At 41.6% G+C, this 17125-nt stretch overlaps 2 protein-coding genes across 4 annotated transcripts in view; one reads left to right on the top strand and one right to left on the bottom strand.

The window, feature by feature from the left end:
- Window positions 1-17125, bottom strand: part of LOC134667199 (GSK3-beta interaction protein-like) — a 170003-nt gene that overhangs the window by 105482 nt on the left and 47396 nt on the right. The window lies entirely within an intron of this gene.
- LOC134667206 (dynein axonemal heavy chain 3) overlaps window positions 1-17125 on the top strand; it is a 156757-nt gene that overhangs the window by 95581 nt on the left and 44051 nt on the right. The window contains exons 35-51 of the mRNA XM_063524532.1: window positions 282-488; window positions 1708-1779; window positions 2139-2282; window positions 4209-4394; window positions 5186-5412; window positions 6255-6435; window positions 7734-7881; window positions 8437-8639; window positions 9055-9180; window positions 9504-9664; window positions 10095-10238; window positions 11014-11133; window positions 11660-11825; window positions 12333-12585; window positions 12972-13098; window positions 13237-13348; window positions 13679-13792. Coding sequence (XP_063380602.1) covers window positions 282-488; window positions 1708-1779; window positions 2139-2282; window positions 4209-4394; window positions 5186-5412; window positions 6255-6435; window positions 7734-7881; window positions 8437-8639; window positions 9055-9180; window positions 9504-9664; window positions 10095-10238; window positions 11014-11133; window positions 11660-11825; window positions 12333-12585; window positions 12972-13098; window positions 13237-13348; window positions 13679-13792 — 2691 coding nt within the window. The remainder of the gene's footprint in view (window positions 1-281; window positions 489-1707; window positions 1780-2138; window positions 2283-4208; window positions 4395-5185; window positions 5413-6254; window positions 6436-7733; window positions 7882-8436; window positions 8640-9054; window positions 9181-9503; window positions 9665-10094; window positions 10239-11013; window positions 11134-11659; window positions 11826-12332; window positions 12586-12971; window positions 13099-13236; window positions 13349-13678; window positions 13793-17125) is intronic.

The following is a 17125-nucleotide window of genomic DNA, read 5'->3' as shown; positions in this document are numbered from 1 at the left end:
ACAATTGCTATTAACAATAGATATCAAACGTGGACGATTTTGAGTATTTCGTAACTGGAAACAACATGGCTGTAATTTTCTGTACAAAACAGTCTGCCGATTTTTGCGGGGAAGGGGAACGTCAAATGTATGACTATTTGTACATGATTTGTACGTAACGTACAAAAAGCCATGTCAGATAAACGTCAGCGCATACAAAAGTTTGCACAGTTACGTAAGCTCTTAAAGGCGACTCCGGTTATTAAATACAAGGTGGATGATTACTTTGATATTGTATACAGGTGAACGACCTCATAATCCTAACGAACGAGAACGCATGCTTGCGCTACTTCGTGTCCAAGATGGTGCGTTCCAAGATCCCGATCCTCCTCGTGGGCCCCACCGGTACCGGCAAGTCCTCCCTCGTGCTGAACTTCCTGCTGTCGCTGCCCAAGGAGAAGTACATCACCAACACCATCAATTTCTCTGCTAGGACCACTGCTAATCAGGTGAGGATCTCACATTACCAACGAAAATGTATTACATTAAAACAATCATAAGTACATAGGCAAAGGGTTAGGTAATACATATGTGGGTAGGGTAGAAAAGTGGTTTCAATCGATGTGTGGAAGGGCGGCACCGTCGTCGAACCCAAGCCACCTGGCGGTCGACTTAAAACGGTGGCGTGTGTTTCGGATACACATGCTGGTGGCGCGTATAACGGCGATACTGATCCTACATCTTAGCATCTGAGGATCTCACATAGACTAGGAATCTTTTAGATCGAGTTTAGAGCTATTATTTCATGCAACCGATGATGCCAAAAATGCGGGGGTGTGCTGGACGAGGTGAGCGAAGTCCCGTGCAGTGATTGGTCCGTTCAAAGACACGGACGTCACACAAAGACACTTTCGAGTCGAACATGGAGTAAAATTACCGTATGCGTGGCAGAGGGGGTAGCGCGACTATGCTCAGTCTGGAGGATGTCTTGTCTGTGGGATCTGATTTATCTTATTGTTTTCGTTAGGGATACGCTTCGACCCATAGGGATCTTTTGTGCAATTACCCCCTAGAAAAGATCCGTCAACTACTCAAGAGCTTTTCTCACCATATCCATGTGCCGGATGATGGAGCTCATGGGTAGCGTTTTGAAGTCCTTTGGTTCCAGATATCCTGCCCTAAAGTCCTTCATTCTTTGTCTGGATTTCACTTACGTATCTACAGTCGATTATTATGAGACTATTTTATTACAGAAACTAGTGTCTCTGTCGGCGGCCGATCGTAAGATCAGCCAGATCGTAATGTTCCTGTGTAATGTTTTTGACGATAGTCACATTAAACCAATATGTAGGTAGGATAGATTCGTACGGTTGCTTCAGATGCCCGAAGGGCAAACTGCCCAGATATAGGAGCCCCGCGTAGCGGGGCTCCGTCGACTCAGGGAACCAGTCAAAGATTTTCACGTTTCACGATATGCCTGATCTTACGATCGGCCGCCGACATCTCTAAAGAAAGTCGAAATCAATAGAAATTGCAAATAATGTACCTACCTAAAAAATATTACTGATATCGTTAGAATTTGACATTTATCCTAACATATTTACGAAAGTAGTTTATTTCACTCATATTGATAAGAAACATTTATAATTAACAAGTAAAGTGGGTATTATTTGATGTAACTGCTTACAAATGTATTTAAAATTTAATATCTTTGATTTCTTTTTCTAGACGCAAGATATTATTATGTCTAAAGTGGATAGACGCCGGAAAGGCGTATATGGACCGTCCATGAACAAAAAGGTATGTATGTAAAAATATCTATTACAGTACAGTGTTTTAATTTATAGTCACTCGTTGCGAATTTCCTAAGTTTCACACTTGTATCGTAAATGTAGGTGCTATTTTTTTCTTTATGCTAAACAAGGTTATTAAGGACGTTTTTCAGCACATATGTTTTCTTTGGTTTATTTTGTCACCGTTTGTGTAACAATATATGGTTATCGCATCACGTATTACCCTGTTATGTACCTTATCTGCTGTAGGTATACTATACATTGGTATTTACCGTATTGACTATTAATTAATAATATTTCTAAACGTGTCATAATCATAACAAGTCATTGTTGTATGTATTTCTAATTATATCTTGTTTTTCCCAGTGCGTCCTTTTCGTAGACGACCTCAGCATGCCACAAAAAGAGGTGTACGGAGCCCAACCTCCACTGGAGCTGCTCCGGCAGTGGATAGACCACGGCCACTGGTACGATCTCAAGGAGATGGTCAGACAAGAGGTGGTTGACGTGGTAAGTGGTTTATCTCCAGTGTGTACCCATGGGTGACCTCCGTATGCTGTAGACAGAGCTGGACGGATGCTTACCTAGAGCTGAATCGGCAGTGGATAGACCACAACCACTGGTACGATCTCAAGATGTTCAAGCATGAGGTGGTTGACGAGGTAGGTGGTTTCTCTCCAGTGTGTGCTCATGGATGACCTTCGCATGCTACAGGAGGTGGAAGGATCCTCGTCTGGAGCTGAATCGGCAGTAGATAGACCACATCCACTGGTACGATCTCCTCAAGCAGCAGGTGATCAAGCAGGAGTTAGTCGTCGTGGTAAGTGGTTTATCTCCAGTGTGTACTCGTGGATGACCTCTGTATGCTGCAGTAACAGGTGAGTGCACAGACAAAACATCCTCCAGACTGAGCATAGTCGCGCTACCCCCTCTGCCACGCATACGGTAATTTTACTCCTTGTTCGAGTCGAAAGTGTCTTTGTGTGACGTCCGTGTCTTTGAACGGACCAATCACGGCACGGGACTTCGCTCACCTCGTCCCGCGCACCCTCGCATTTTTGGCATCATCGGTTGCATGAAAATAATTGCTCTAAACTCGGTCTAGAGGATTCCTAGTCTATGGGTGAGTGATAGAGTGAGACACGGACACTGGTACGATCTCAACTCAATGAGATTATCAACCAGAAGTTGACGACGTGGTGAGCCGTTACAGATGCTTTGTACATTTTGTCTATGTAGTTTATTTTAAGATGCCTTTCTTGCGAGAGAACCATGAAGGAGGAAAGTAACATAGGCAACTATACACGGTGTAACATGAGGAAACCGAATCCTTTTAACCACGCATTTCTGAGGCCAAAAGAAGGAAAAAATGTAATATAAGTTTAGGTAAATTTCGCCAAAAAAAAAGTTTTTTTTGTTTTGTTTTTTTTTTTCATTTTTTTTAATGTGTTTGTACATAAAAAATAAATGTTATTGGTAAACTTGTCACTTAAAATTGATTTTAACATTTTTTTTCGTAAAACCTACTTTTTGCAAAGTGTTACTTGTCACTTTTTGACATCTATCAATAAGTATATTTAGACTACGTCCCATAGCAGCAACATCACCGTCAAAAAGGCCTTTTACACTATGTAACAATAAAAAATTGTTTTTTTTTAAATTAATATTATCTCTGAAACTAGGCGAATTTCAAAAAAGCTTGTAGGACATTTTTGTCTCTAAATATGATCAGGAATACGCTGTTAAAATTATTCGGTTTCCTCATGTTACACCGTGTATACTGGACTAGCATTTTGAACAAGGAAATTTTCCGACATGGTGATTTTTCCTGATCGGCATTGACGCGCTGTAGCATCCGCGCCAGTCGCAAAGTAAATCTGATGCTTGCCCTTTTTTACGCGCTTAGTCAGAAAAAATTCTAATGATATATAGTGTTCTTGCTGATCATCAAAAGATTACGATAAAGAACGCCGAATCCCATGAAACTACTTTCTTCTCTGATATTTAATAATTTTACGGTTTAGACTCACTTGTTTTAGTCACTCGCGCGACATGTTTCGGAGAGCCTAGGTCTCCTTTCTCAAGCACTAACAGTGCGAGCACTACACAGCAGTGTGACTAAAAACAAGTGAGTCTAAACCGTAAAATTATTCAATGCTATAGTTCGTTTTTTTAGCATTAGAAAGAACTTCGCAGAAGTAAGCTTGTGGTTCCAAATCCGGCACTTTTAGCGGTAATAATTTGAAGTAAATTATATGTATTGACCGTGCTACATTAGATAATTCAATAATTATTAACAATTAAAGAGCCTGATAAAAACTGTACGTTTACTTCTGTGGAGTTCTTTCTAATGCTAAAAAAACGAACTATAGTATGTATCACAACAGTTTAAATTCGATTACTTTCTTCTCTGATTGTCTCGACATTTCTTGCCAGTTGTTCGTCTCTGCCATGCTCCCCCCTGGCGGTGGCTCCAACCTTATCTCCTGGCGGCTGACTCGGCACACGATATTGATAGCCCTGGATTCCTTCGAAGACAACACCCTCAACAAGATCTTCGTCACCATCATGGACTGGCACTTTAGCAAAGGCTTTAATGAGACGCTTGTGCGGTTAAGTAAGGTAAGGTCCTTCGTCACCTACCTTTAAAGGGACTATTTACTGAGGTCTCTAGGACTAAAATCAAAACCTGAGATTTATTATAAAGACTAATGTGTAGTTTAGCTTTGAATAAAAGATGAGATAAAGACTAAATAAATTTTTCGTGCCTATCACAAAATATGTACCTAGCTACGAAACGAATAGGCACAGACAACAAAAGCAGAGAAACCAGAACATTAAGTCCATCACGAAATGGACCCAACTCTGTATAATGCTCTTGTCTCTGCGCTTGTCTTCCGTAGGGCCCATTTGGTGATACCACCGACAGATAACACATTAAAACTTTACAATAATAAATATTCGAGATTTTTTTTTTAATAATAATGAATCGTAGTTGTTTAGTTTTCCATGAACGCGGTGGGGGTATATAACCTTTTATTTTATTGGGTGGACAATCCGTTATGGATAGCGCCGCACCGCAGGGACAGCGCGGAGGTTATGTCGGACTTTCACCAACTAAAAACCTCCCAGTTATCCTCCTCGGCGCATTTCGGACGGCTCTGAGATCTCCAATGAACGCGCCAGTGCCGTCCTAGCGCTATGCCCCTTTGTGGGTCCCCTCTTTTTTCAGCCGCAGTCCCTAGCTGCGACTTTCTCCGATCCCGAGAACCCCTTTTAGGCGCCTTTTACGACAGGCAGGGGATACCGTAGCGGTATTCTTACGCCCGGGCTACAGGGCGCGGGGGGTATATAACTAACCTAACCTAACCTAACAAATAACTTATAAGCTTCCCGCTACTTTCTTTCAACAGAACGTGGTATCAGCGACAATGGAAGTATACAAGACCGTGACCGTCCAGTTCCTCCCGACGCCCAGCAAATGCCATTACCTCTTCAATTTGCGAGACTTCGCGCGAGTTATCAAGGGCGTCCTGCTGGTGCCTGCGAGTCACATGAAGGAAATGAACAAGCTGGTGCTGCTGTGGATTCATGAGACTTACAGGGTGTTTTATGACAGGCTGATTGATGATACTGACAGGTTTGATTATTGTCCGTTTTAGTTAGTACAGTCACCACAAGGGAATATTATGCCATATAGGGTTCTTGCTAAATTGGAAATCCTATAGCGTAAGTATTGAACAACCAATTTAGCTAGGACCCAAAATGCGCAACAATTGCGGAGCATGATGGTAGAATAGTTAAAAACGGTGAAAAACGCGACTCTTAAACCAGGCGTCATTTTTTCGAAGTCTGGCTTTTCTACCAAGTTCCAAGGAACTTACGTATAGTAAGCAACAGAAGTGGCTAAGCGGACGAGATGGCCGATGATCTGAGCACAAATTTACTGCCAAGATAATAAGTGTATGTGTGCACAAAAGTCGGTTAATATGTTTAGTGCGAATAAAACTCGGCGAAAACATGTTAGCCCAAACCGTACCAAGCAAATTTGTAGGCGAATATATATAGTGTATTGACTAGAGATGCACCGGATATCTGGTTAATATCCGGTATCCGGCCATTCATTTACTATCCGGCCGAATACCGGATAGGGACCTACTATCCGGCCGGATACCGGATAGTAACATTGCTTGATTTTGGAGTACACAAATTGGATTTAAGAATCAGACACGGTCATAATCACACAATTTAAACATTCCACTGACTTGCACGCGCACTCATTTCGAACCTAGAAATGTGTTCGCGCGAACGTTCACTAGGGAACAGGTCAAACCTGCAGTATGCGCACCTGAAACACCGAAATGTAGGTACCTTATAGTTCCGCTGGCCGAATATTCGGCGGCCGGTATCCGGCCAAACAACTATCCGTTGCATCTCTAGTATTGACTCTTGAATACAAATTATCTGGTACTCTTTCTTCAGGCAAAAGCTATTCGAAGTAATTTACAAAGCTACGTACGCCAACTACCGCGTACACATGGACCAGGTGATGACGGACATGGGTTACGTGCCGGACGGAGAGAAACTGAATAACAACCACGCTTCCAATGTATTCTTTGGGAATTACATGGAGCCAGACGCTGATCCGAAGATTTATGATCAGGTGATTTGAACATTTATAGCCAACAAAAACTTTTAGCCTTTTAGTCATTTTGACGACCGGTCTGACCTAGTGGGTAGTGACCCTGCCTGCTAAGCCGATGGTCCTGGGTTCGAATCCCAGTAAGGGCATTTATTTGTGTGATGAACACTAATATTTGTTCTTGAGTCATGGGTCTTTTCTATGTATATAAGTATGTATTTATCTATATAAGTATGTATATCGTCGCCTAGCACCCATAGTACAAGCTTTGCTTAGTTTGGGGCTAGGTTGATCTGTGTAAGATGTCCCCAATATTTATTTATTTATTTTCTTACCTACATCAGGCGTGGCTCACTCCGCAAGTTCGTCGCTTTGTAACAGGTAGCTACAAGTACATCCGTCTCACACCAATTTTGGTGGCTAGCCATAAGCCGCGCGTGGCGCTGTCGCCACCTAGCGGCCATAGCTGTCCTAATCGTAGCAGATGCGTTTTGATAAAGAGTGAATCTTCTGTACCTAGTACTAGGTTATAGGTTTTCGCGGGCTTGGTTTCCGCAACTCGACGTCATAATATTGCGCCTATTTTGCGTGATGGGTTGGCGGCACTATTCCTGCCAACCCAACTCTACCAAGAAGCCTAGCAGACCCTTGACGTTGCCGACGACTTCTGGGAGAGACCCCGGTGAGCCGAGGTGTTGTGCCCGGTATTTTGCCACCCCTGGGCATTCGAGAATACCTAGTACTATTATTTATTCTGTGCTCATGTTAAGCTCTGTACAGGCTGCGTAGCCAAGATGCCAATCACTTACGCTCCGTAGCGATCGAAACGCGACTGTCACTGTCGCAATAATATGGAAGAGTGGAAAAGCCTTGGAGGATATAACCAACGGAGACGCCATGTCTAAAATTTTCGGTACAAAATAGTCTGCCGTTTTTTGCGGGGGAGGGGCACATCAAATGTATAGGTACGTCATGTCAGATAAACGTCAGTCCATACATATGGTTGACATGTAGTTGACCATTGGCCGCCTTTTTTCGACAGAGGGGAACGCCTGTTAATGGCGGCTCCATTGTTAATTACTCCGAGGGAAAAGCGATAGCGATTGTAACCTTGGCTAGGCCGGCAGTTTCTATACTGTATGTATATTTCACTCAATTTTACTGAACTTATGTTTTACTGTGAGAGAGAAAGTGAATTTGTTTTTTTTTTTTCGTTCGAGAATGAGAAAGCGATTTGCGTCTCAAGCATTAGGGAGAGACAACGTGATTCCTTGTCAAAGACGGTTTGGTTTATTCTAGCTCTTGATATTGTCTCCTAGGTGACGAACCTCGAGGACATGGCGGTGAAGATGGAATACTACCTGGACGAATATAACGTCGTCTCCTCATCGCCCATGGCCCTAGTCATGTTCCGATACGCTTTGGATCATATATCCCGGTGCACTAGGGTGCTATTGCAGGATAACGGTATGGTCCATCCTAGTTTGTTGATCTTCGAGTTCCTTTTCTATGCATGAAGTATGCGGTGTAGAAAGTGCATAAAACTGTAGCATCGCACGTCTTGCTGATTATATGGTCGCCTCAGAAGATAGAGCCCAGGGGGCGTACCGCGAACCACGTTCGACCTATTGCCTCCCTGTTACACTTACGTACGAATTTACAAGTGCGACAGAGAGGTAACACGTCTATCGTGGGTCGCGGTAGGCCCTCAGGAATAATTTAGGCTGAGTATAAAGGTTATGACTTTAATAAAAACACAGCAGAGCCTAACATGAGATAACATGAATCTCAAGAGAAACTGTGTTTTCATGTTATGGATGCATTGACATTTGAGAACGTTGCTTCTCCAAAAAAAGAGCGAAATATCGCATATCGCGATAAAATTATAATTTTCGCTTTACTAAACTAGATTGAAATCATCAAGATTCCATTGTGTAGGTATATCAAGTACCTAATCTAACTAGGTATTTCGTTCCTCCAATAATAGAAAGAGAGATTTTTAACTTTCTATATCCGTACTAGGTAATCTCCTGCTCGTCGGCGTCGGCGGCAGCGGGCGCAGCAGCGCCGTCAAGCTCGCGGCCAGCATCCTCGAGATGAACGTGATCCAGATCGAGATATCTCGCGTGTACGGCCAGAACGAGTGGCGGGACGATATACGGAAGATGCTGATGAAGGCCGGCATCATCGGCAAGCCGCTGGTCTTCCTGTTCGCTGATAACCAGGCGAGACACTCTTGTTGAAGAAAAACAAAAGTTCTTCCTCTTTATATTTAGTAAATCATCATTCTCTTGTCCTTGTCCCATTCACTTGGGGTCGGCGCAGCATGTCTTTTTCTTCCACACCTCTCTGTCGCCCGTCATTTCATCATTCACTTGCGTTCGTTTTATATCATCTCTCTCTGGATGGACTGTGGTCCATCCACCTTATCCTCGGTTTTCCTTTCCTCGTACTTCCCTCCACATTCATTCGTATTACCATTCACGACACATCACTTTCATCCCTCCGCATCACATGCCCGTACCACGCTAGGGGATTTGCTCTTACTTTTTCTGTTATTCTCAAATGAAGAAGCCCAATTACTTAATCGAATAAATAATAATCACGTCCATAGTAAATTATTTTCAAATACACTTTCAGATTATGTACGAAGGTATGGTCGAAGACATAAACATGCTGCTGAATACCGGAGACATTCCGAACCTTTATGGCATGGACGAGAAGGTAGAAATTCTGGACAAAATGCAGGGTGCTGTGAGAGAATCGGTAAGGAGCTACAACAAGAATCGACTGCTATCTATGTAAATATTTGTAGTATACTTCAATTAGGGTGGGTTGACTGGGGTAAAACCGTTTGTTACGCCCCTATCGCCAAGGCACGGCAAGTCACGGCACGGTAGTCTTGGCATGCCTGAGGATGCCTTGGCAGTCTTCAGGTTGCTTCGGCAGCGTTTCTAAAGACGCCGCCGAGGCAGTCTTCGGGAATTTTTACGGGAACTATGTATTTAATGTATTTCTGGTGTATTCGTTGTCTGAAACATATTATACAATTAAAAAAAGGAGCTAAATATTTTAAATGTGCCAAACAGGGCCGGAAAATGGAGACGACGCCGTTAGCCATGTTCGGGTTCTACGTGGAGCGTGTGAAGGCGAACCTTCGCATCGTGATGGCCATGTCGCCCATCGGGGACTCCTTTAGGAACAGACTGCGGATGTTCCCCTCGCTTATCAACTGCTGCACCATCGACTGGTAACATACCTATTTGTATTCTTCTTCTTAGGGCCATTTGCACCATTCACTAACCCGGGGTTAACCGGTTAAACCAGAAAGTAACCATGGTTACCAGTACAATTTGACCCTGGGTTAACGGTTTACCCGCTTAACCCCGGGTTAGTGGGATGGTGCAAGTGGCACTTAGCCGGATACTCTTATCAGAGCAGTCGTGGTCATTGAGGTCGTTCTACGGCCTTTTTAGTTGTTTCCCGCCATGCTTTTCTATTTATTGCATTCCGCACGCACAGATTTACCTTTATTTGCCTTTTTAATAAAGGTAATAAAATAAATTCGCGATAGACCCGTCTATAAATCTGAGTTAATATGTGTTCAAAACTCGAAAGTTTTAAATATTATATTGCGGTCCAGATATGTTAAGATATCAGCACTATATAAATATATACAGGTTCACGGCCTGGCCTCCCGAGGCCTTGGAGCGTGTAGCGCAGATGTTCATATCCAAGATGCAAGGCGTGCAAGAGGACATGTGCACGGCGTGCGTGGAGGTCTGTCAGCTGTTCCATATGAGTGTCGTCCAGCTGAGCGACAGGTAAGCTATGCGTTATGGCTCCTCTACACGATGGGCCAACGCCGGCCACTCCAAGGGACACGTCTCTTTGTGTGCACGACCACAGATAAGATAATGGCTTGAATTTTGACAACCCTAAATAGCCGATAGAGATAGTGCCATATATTACAAATCCCTTCCCAATCTCATCCCTTTCAGCATGATTCGACCCCGAACCGCTGTCAAACTTCGGTTTTGTAGGAAGTTTCCTTTCTGTACGACAGTACTATTATTTATTCTGTGATATAGGGACCGTGTGCATCCGGAGGTTTTGTCTTAAGGTTGTTATCTCTGCGCCATACGATTAAATAAAATCTCTACGTTATCATTGTGGATCTTTATGTAAAATCAATGAATAGTAGATTGTTGTAGACCAAGGGCTGAAATGATGCCTTTCACCCGAATTAAACACTATTTTTCATTTCGAATAGGAGGAAAGTAAAATGCATGTGTTTTTTAAAAACATGACTAAGTATACATTTTTAAATTATTTATTGAGGGTACTTTCAATTAACAATTTAGGCTAAAGTATCGTTATTTATGGAATGTGGTGTCAAATATCAGAATGGAAATTGTATAACAAATCCATTTATACCCAAATTTCAATTGCTTATCGTAAAAAAATTAATAAAATCGTACTTGGATGGAACACAAAATGCTCTAGTGCAGAAACGTATCATTTTCTGCACACCTTTTAGAACAACAATGATCCTCTTTCAGAAAATGAGAAATGAAGAACTATTGTCATGTTTAACAGGTTTTATAGCGAACAGAAGCGCAAGGTATACGTTACGCCCACCAGCTACTTGGAGTTGATTAAAGCCTTTCAGAGTCTTTACGCTATGAAAGTGGATCAGATCACCCGAGCAAGAATACGGTGAGCTATTTTTAATTTTTATATTTTTATTGTGCAACAAGTTGAACAAGTTTATAACCCCAGGATATAACATTTTTTGGTGGTTCATACAAGTACTTATTCCAAGTAGGGTTTCTGATTTCTCGATCTTTTTTATTTCTCGAGGCACGAGCATTCTCAACCAGGAATTCTCTAGTTTCTCGAGTATCTCGAGAAATTTTGAATTTTCAATAAGACAGTATTCTAAGTAAGCATCTGGTGACAGGAAGTCAATTGGTTGGAATAATTTTTCCATTATGTATCATGCTATGGTACTATTCAACTTGGAAAGCGCCTCAAAGAAAAGGGGAATGACCCCCGTTCTGAGTCATGGCTTGTCCAACAGGTCTCCATCGCCATACAGCGGGGTAACGCTGCTAGTGTGATGGGGACCTTTGGACCCGGCATGGCTCAGAACGGGTTTTAGTTTGTTAAGTTTTATACATACTTACATAATATGTAAAATTGAATAAACTAAATTAAATAGCTATTCAACTTATTATTGCAGGTACGAAACTGGCTTAGAACAATTAGACTTCGCAGCGGGCCAGGTCGCTGTGATGCAGCAGAACCTGCGGGATCTGCAGCCGTTGCTGGTTGAGACGTCGGACAAGACTGAGAAACTTATGATCAAAATCGAACAGGACACCGTAGTCGTGGAGAAACAGAAGGAGGTTCGTTGCGGAACAGGGGCATAGTTTTAGAGTACCATCACTCACACTGTTAACTGTTCATCGGTGGACCTTATTACAAAAGGCATAAGCTCCACCTACGGGCAGTAGAGTGTTGCTGTTTGTTTGTTGTAAATAAGGAAACATAGGCGTGATTTGTAAGCATTGTATTGACAGCAATTTACCTCATTTAAACTAGTTTGCATTTAGTATGTTAAAGTTTAAGAATATGTGTCTAACAAAAAAAACAACGGGTTGCACTCCGGGAGTGCCGGCAGAAGTGAAAACTCAATGACATTGTAACAGTTTTTCGTTCAGGTCACGTGTCCGTCTTAATTACTTCTTACGAATCTTACGGTCACGTGACCTGTCGGGAGTTTAACATTTTTTCTTCATCACAAAAAGTGCACAGCGCCGCTAAAGAAGTTTTCACTTCATAAATTAGTACGTATTAGAATCAACAACCAAAAATAAAACAGGAATATTCCTTACGCCACTTTATTCTAACAGATCGTAGGTGCCGACGAAGCCTTAGCCAACGAAGCGGCCGCCGCCGCCCAAGCCATCAAGGACGATTGCGAGTCCGACTTGGCAGAAGCCGTGCCAGCCCTCAACGCTGCCCTGGACGCCCTCAACACCCTCAAACCAGCTGACATAACCCTTGTGAAGAGTATGAAGAATCCGCCGGCGGGCGTCAAATTGGTCATGGAGGCGGTTTGCGTCATGAAAGGGATTAAAGGGGATAGGAAGATGGGTCCTGATGGTTAGTTGCAGTTCTCTCTCTCTCTCTCTCTCTCTCTCTCTCCGTCGAATTACTCTTGGCAGAGCAGTCGTAGTCATGTTGAACGACTAGCGATTCTACACTAGTCCTCCCTTTCAGATGCTTCTCTGGCACATGTGTTAAGTGGGGTGTTGGTAAGGGCTTTTATCTGATCCGTCCAACGCATCGGAGAACGTCCTCTTGACCTACAGCTATTGACCCGTCCCTGGACAACAAGTCTCTCCATGGCCTGCTCTCCACGCCGCGTCACATGTCCGAAGTATCTGAGGATACGCGCTCTGAATGTGGCTTAGTTGCAGTTACTTACCCATTTTTATTGCTTTAGTGAACAATCTTTCTAAACAACGATTATATGACACTTTTGACAGGGAAGCCATTCGAGGACTATTGGGGTCCGTCGCAGAAGATGCTGGGCGATATGAAGTTTCTGGAAAACCTGAAAGCTTATGACAAGGACAACATACCTCCTGCCATTATGAAGAAGATTCGAGACAAGTAAATACACATATATGAATATTACTTCGTTTGATATAGAAGTTGACTGTTTTTACTGTCGAAGGAAAATATAATTTAGGAACTTTAGGAACCTTGGCCTTTTTCTTCGACCTTTACATGTTTCCCCATTATCCGTAGATACATTCCTGACCGCGAATTCGACCCAGCCGTTATCGCCAAAGTGTCTTCAGCTTGCGAAGGTCTGTGCAAGTGGGTTCGTGCTATGGACGTGTATGATCGTGTCATTAAGGTCAGAAATTCAACATCTTATATCGAGGTCTTCATAGCATCTCTTCTTCTTTAAACTTCACTTTTTTCCGTTCTCCGGCATCCTCAGGTGTGAGATTGTTCTCTTCCATGTCCGCTGTCACAACGTCCAGCCACCGCTTCTTAGGCCTACCGCGGCCGCGTGATCTAAGGCCTTGGACAGTAAGGTTGAGGCATCTATTTCCGACGTAGTCTACCGGTAGCATCATGCCGATAAAATAAAGATATGAATGAAGGTCACCCTCGGTGTAGGTATCCACTGTGTAAATTCTGAATTCGTATTGCCTGTGTTAATTTACCAATTAATTTTCAGGTTGTAGCTCCGAAGAAAGCGGCGCTGTTTGAAGCAGAATCGGAACTACAGTCGCAGATGAACACGTTAAACGCTAAACGAGCACAGTTGCAAGGTGTACTCGACAAGTTACAGGTTAATAACGTTACAGTGTCAAATATATGTGGAAATCCATCACAGAATCCTTCTGGGCGAGCTCGCTCCATCGTAGGCCACGTCTACGCCTCGGCTAGTCTGTGGCCATGAGTAAGCCCATTCATAATAAAAAAAAAGAAGGGTCATTTTATGCATGAAATGCAATAAAGTTCTTTTTATCTGAAATTCTGACCCTTCTGTGATGGCAAACCACATTATGTATGTAAGTATATCAACAATTTATAAGTTATATCACGATTGATGCGCTCTTTTATCTCGAATGAACTTCTTTTAATTGGGTAGGTAAAGTTTTTTGAAGATAGGCAAATTATATTTTTTTCCGATAGTATTTATTATAGCGATCACGGAAATGCAGCTCTTTTATTTTTATTTCATTTTATTGATTAAATATAATTTTTTAAATGATCGATATGACGTTTGTGAGATGGAATGGCAGATACGAGTAATTCCTTTGCACGTAGTAAATGGGACGGGATAGAAAAAAAAACGATGTCAACTGTCAGTGTCACTTAGCTCTCATTCCCGAAAAATAACGGACAAGCCTCATGTCAGTGTTGCCAACTTGGCATAAATGATGCCAGATCTGGCATATTTTCACTCGCTTTGGCACCAAAATTTTCCATTTAGCATCTGGCATATTTTTTAGCATAATTTAGTTTAAGCCAAGTTTGCACCAACTTGGCAGCAACAATATGCGCCATCGCCTTATGCGGTTCATATTTTCATATGAATTTTGACTTTTGTGAACGGATGGACGTCAAGGGACTATATAAAGTTGGTCAAGCAGATCTTGTCAGTAGAAAAAGGCGGTAAATTTGAAAAAAGTATGTGTTTTAAGTGTCTAATTTCAAGTGATATTTTAGCATAGGTGTTACAAAAATCTTTGGCATAATTTTGGCATAATCTAGACATTAGTCTAGCATTTTTTCAAAATCCGAGTTGGCAACACTGCCTCATGTTACCTTGCGAATTGCTATTAATGTTATCATTGAGATTTTCGGCGACCTCAGCACGACCCACGGACTTCTGATTCCCCACGACATCTGCGCGTATTTGGACAAAGATTGAATTTACTTTCGATAACTTGGCACTGCATAATTATTGGACAACGTTTTCTTCCCCACCCCTACACGACGGCCCCTACGCTGACCCTTGGACAGAGTTTTGCAAGAAAAATAAGCGAGTTCATACGAGATTGCGAGCAGATTCTACAAATTTGAAATTATTATCATAACAGTGATAAGCACAATGCCGTTGAATTAGAGGAGCAATGGCCGTACAGGAGTACGTATCCGTGAAATACATAGGTACATAAAACTTTCTTCACTTGTGTTTTGATTTTTATTATTAAATTGCCATGAGCTGTTAAGTTCGAAAACAAGAAATCGGTCTAATTTTTTCTAACAATTTCAACCATCTGTTAGTTTTGTGTGGTTATCCTCATTTTATGAATGTTGTTCTTATTTTCAGGTGGATGTAAACATTCATTGGCGGTATTATACTGATGGCTAATTAGAACCATTGAGCCATGACATACTTCCTTGCAGTGTTATTCGGCTAAGCCTCGAGCATCCTGTGAATCTGAAGGATATAATTATTTCCATAAAAAAGAGCAATCGAATTAGGACCAAGATATCCCGAGAATCTAAAGACATTTTATAAAAAATGCAATAAAATGAAAATGGGAGACTCTCTTATTTTAACAATGTTACAAGATCATGACAATGTTATGGTCTATACTTATTAAAATTTTAAAACCAACATGTCTTTATCTTTGACTTGAAAACGTAGAAATGATTTGGGTTAAGTTTTATGAAATGCAACTTATGCTAAAAATCTATTATTATTATATGTCAAATTATCAACTCGATGTTGCTTAAGGCGTATCCAGATTAGTCAATTTTTCGCCAATCTGATTAAATTGCCCGATCGAATCGGGACGTACGGACGCAAACGCCAATTTGGCTCGCCGAATTCAACCGCCGATAATGACCAATTAAACAACTGTACCGCTATTCGGAACCTAATAATAATATTGAGAATGGCAACCCTGTTGTCGGTCGTATTGTCCTTTTCTAGCATATACGTCCCTCTCTCTCCCACACTCCCACCACACAGCAGTTTGCTTTTTGGCGGTTGTCGCAAAAACAAATTTCCAACTCATTGGCTTGCTGTTTTTCCATCTGGAAGGTCGTGAAGCTAAACTGCTGGTGAGTTTTTGAATTGTACCCCAGTTTAGCTGACTATATTGAAAAACAGTTTCTAACGGCTTTTGCCGTTCGAAATAAATAATTAAAATTTAGTGTCCGTTAAACTATCTAGCAAATAAAAACGATCCGGAATAGTAATGTGTAAGTTTTCAAAGCCTGCCTGCGCGCACCGTGGCTATGCTAATGAAAATACTAAAACACATAATGGTAGAAAACACATCGAGCTGGTAAAGCGTGCACTTGTCACCATTAGAATTTAATTAATATTATACCTACATTAAGTCTCTTCAGAGTCTTATTACTTATTACTTTAAATCTTTGTGTGTCTATAATAACTGTTGAAATTAGGTATAACACTTAAATGGTGATGTGTGGAGGCATACCCTTCAGTTTTCAAGTGATTTGTGTTTTCGAATACGAAAGGATCGGATAGTTAATACGTGTTACGTAGAACCTCTACGTATTAAGGTAGAAGCTTATAGACGTGTAGGGTTTATCTGTCCAAGTATGTATCAGCAACTTGTCGGTTTATCCCGTTCCGGGTTAAATATAATATTGCAAAATGAATTTTTTGGTAATAAACTTGCTGATAAATAACGTGTACCCGCTTAGGAGTCGACGAAGCCCCGCTTCGCGGGGCTTCTATTTCCGCTCTGAGGGACACAAGGTAACGAACAAACCTACATCGCAAGAATTGCATTTATTTTTGTGGAAAGTGAGTACTTCGGCAGTACGTAAACTTATACTTAAGTCTGACTAGATAAAGAGATATATTAGCATGGCTCTGCGCAAGAATGACATGGAAATCCTTAAGTATTTCACTCCTTATCAATTTACATCTCTCCAACTATATAGATCTTAGATTTTGAAAAAAAAAATGGTTAAAATGTAGGTAGATAGGTATCTCTTTAAATAAATAACAGGTACTAACAGCTTAAAAGAACTCTTGCATGTAGTTGCTATATGTGCTTGTATTATTTTGGATTTGAATAACTTGATTATTCATTCTATATGTAACTATAGGTACATACAAGACGGTTCTTTAAGCCTACCTACCTACCTACATAAATAGTACCTACACTTGTAAACGTTTTAAATAAAA

This window comes from Cydia fagiglandana, chromosome 9 (genome assembly GCF_963556715.1).
Source record: "Cydia fagiglandana chromosome 9, ilCydFagi1.1, whole genome shotgun sequence".
Classification (NCBI taxonomy): domain Eukaryota; kingdom Metazoa; phylum Arthropoda; class Insecta; order Lepidoptera; family Tortricidae; genus Cydia; species Cydia fagiglandana.
Note: the sequence above shows the minus strand (reverse complement) of the source record. Positions and strands in the feature narration are given on the sequence as shown.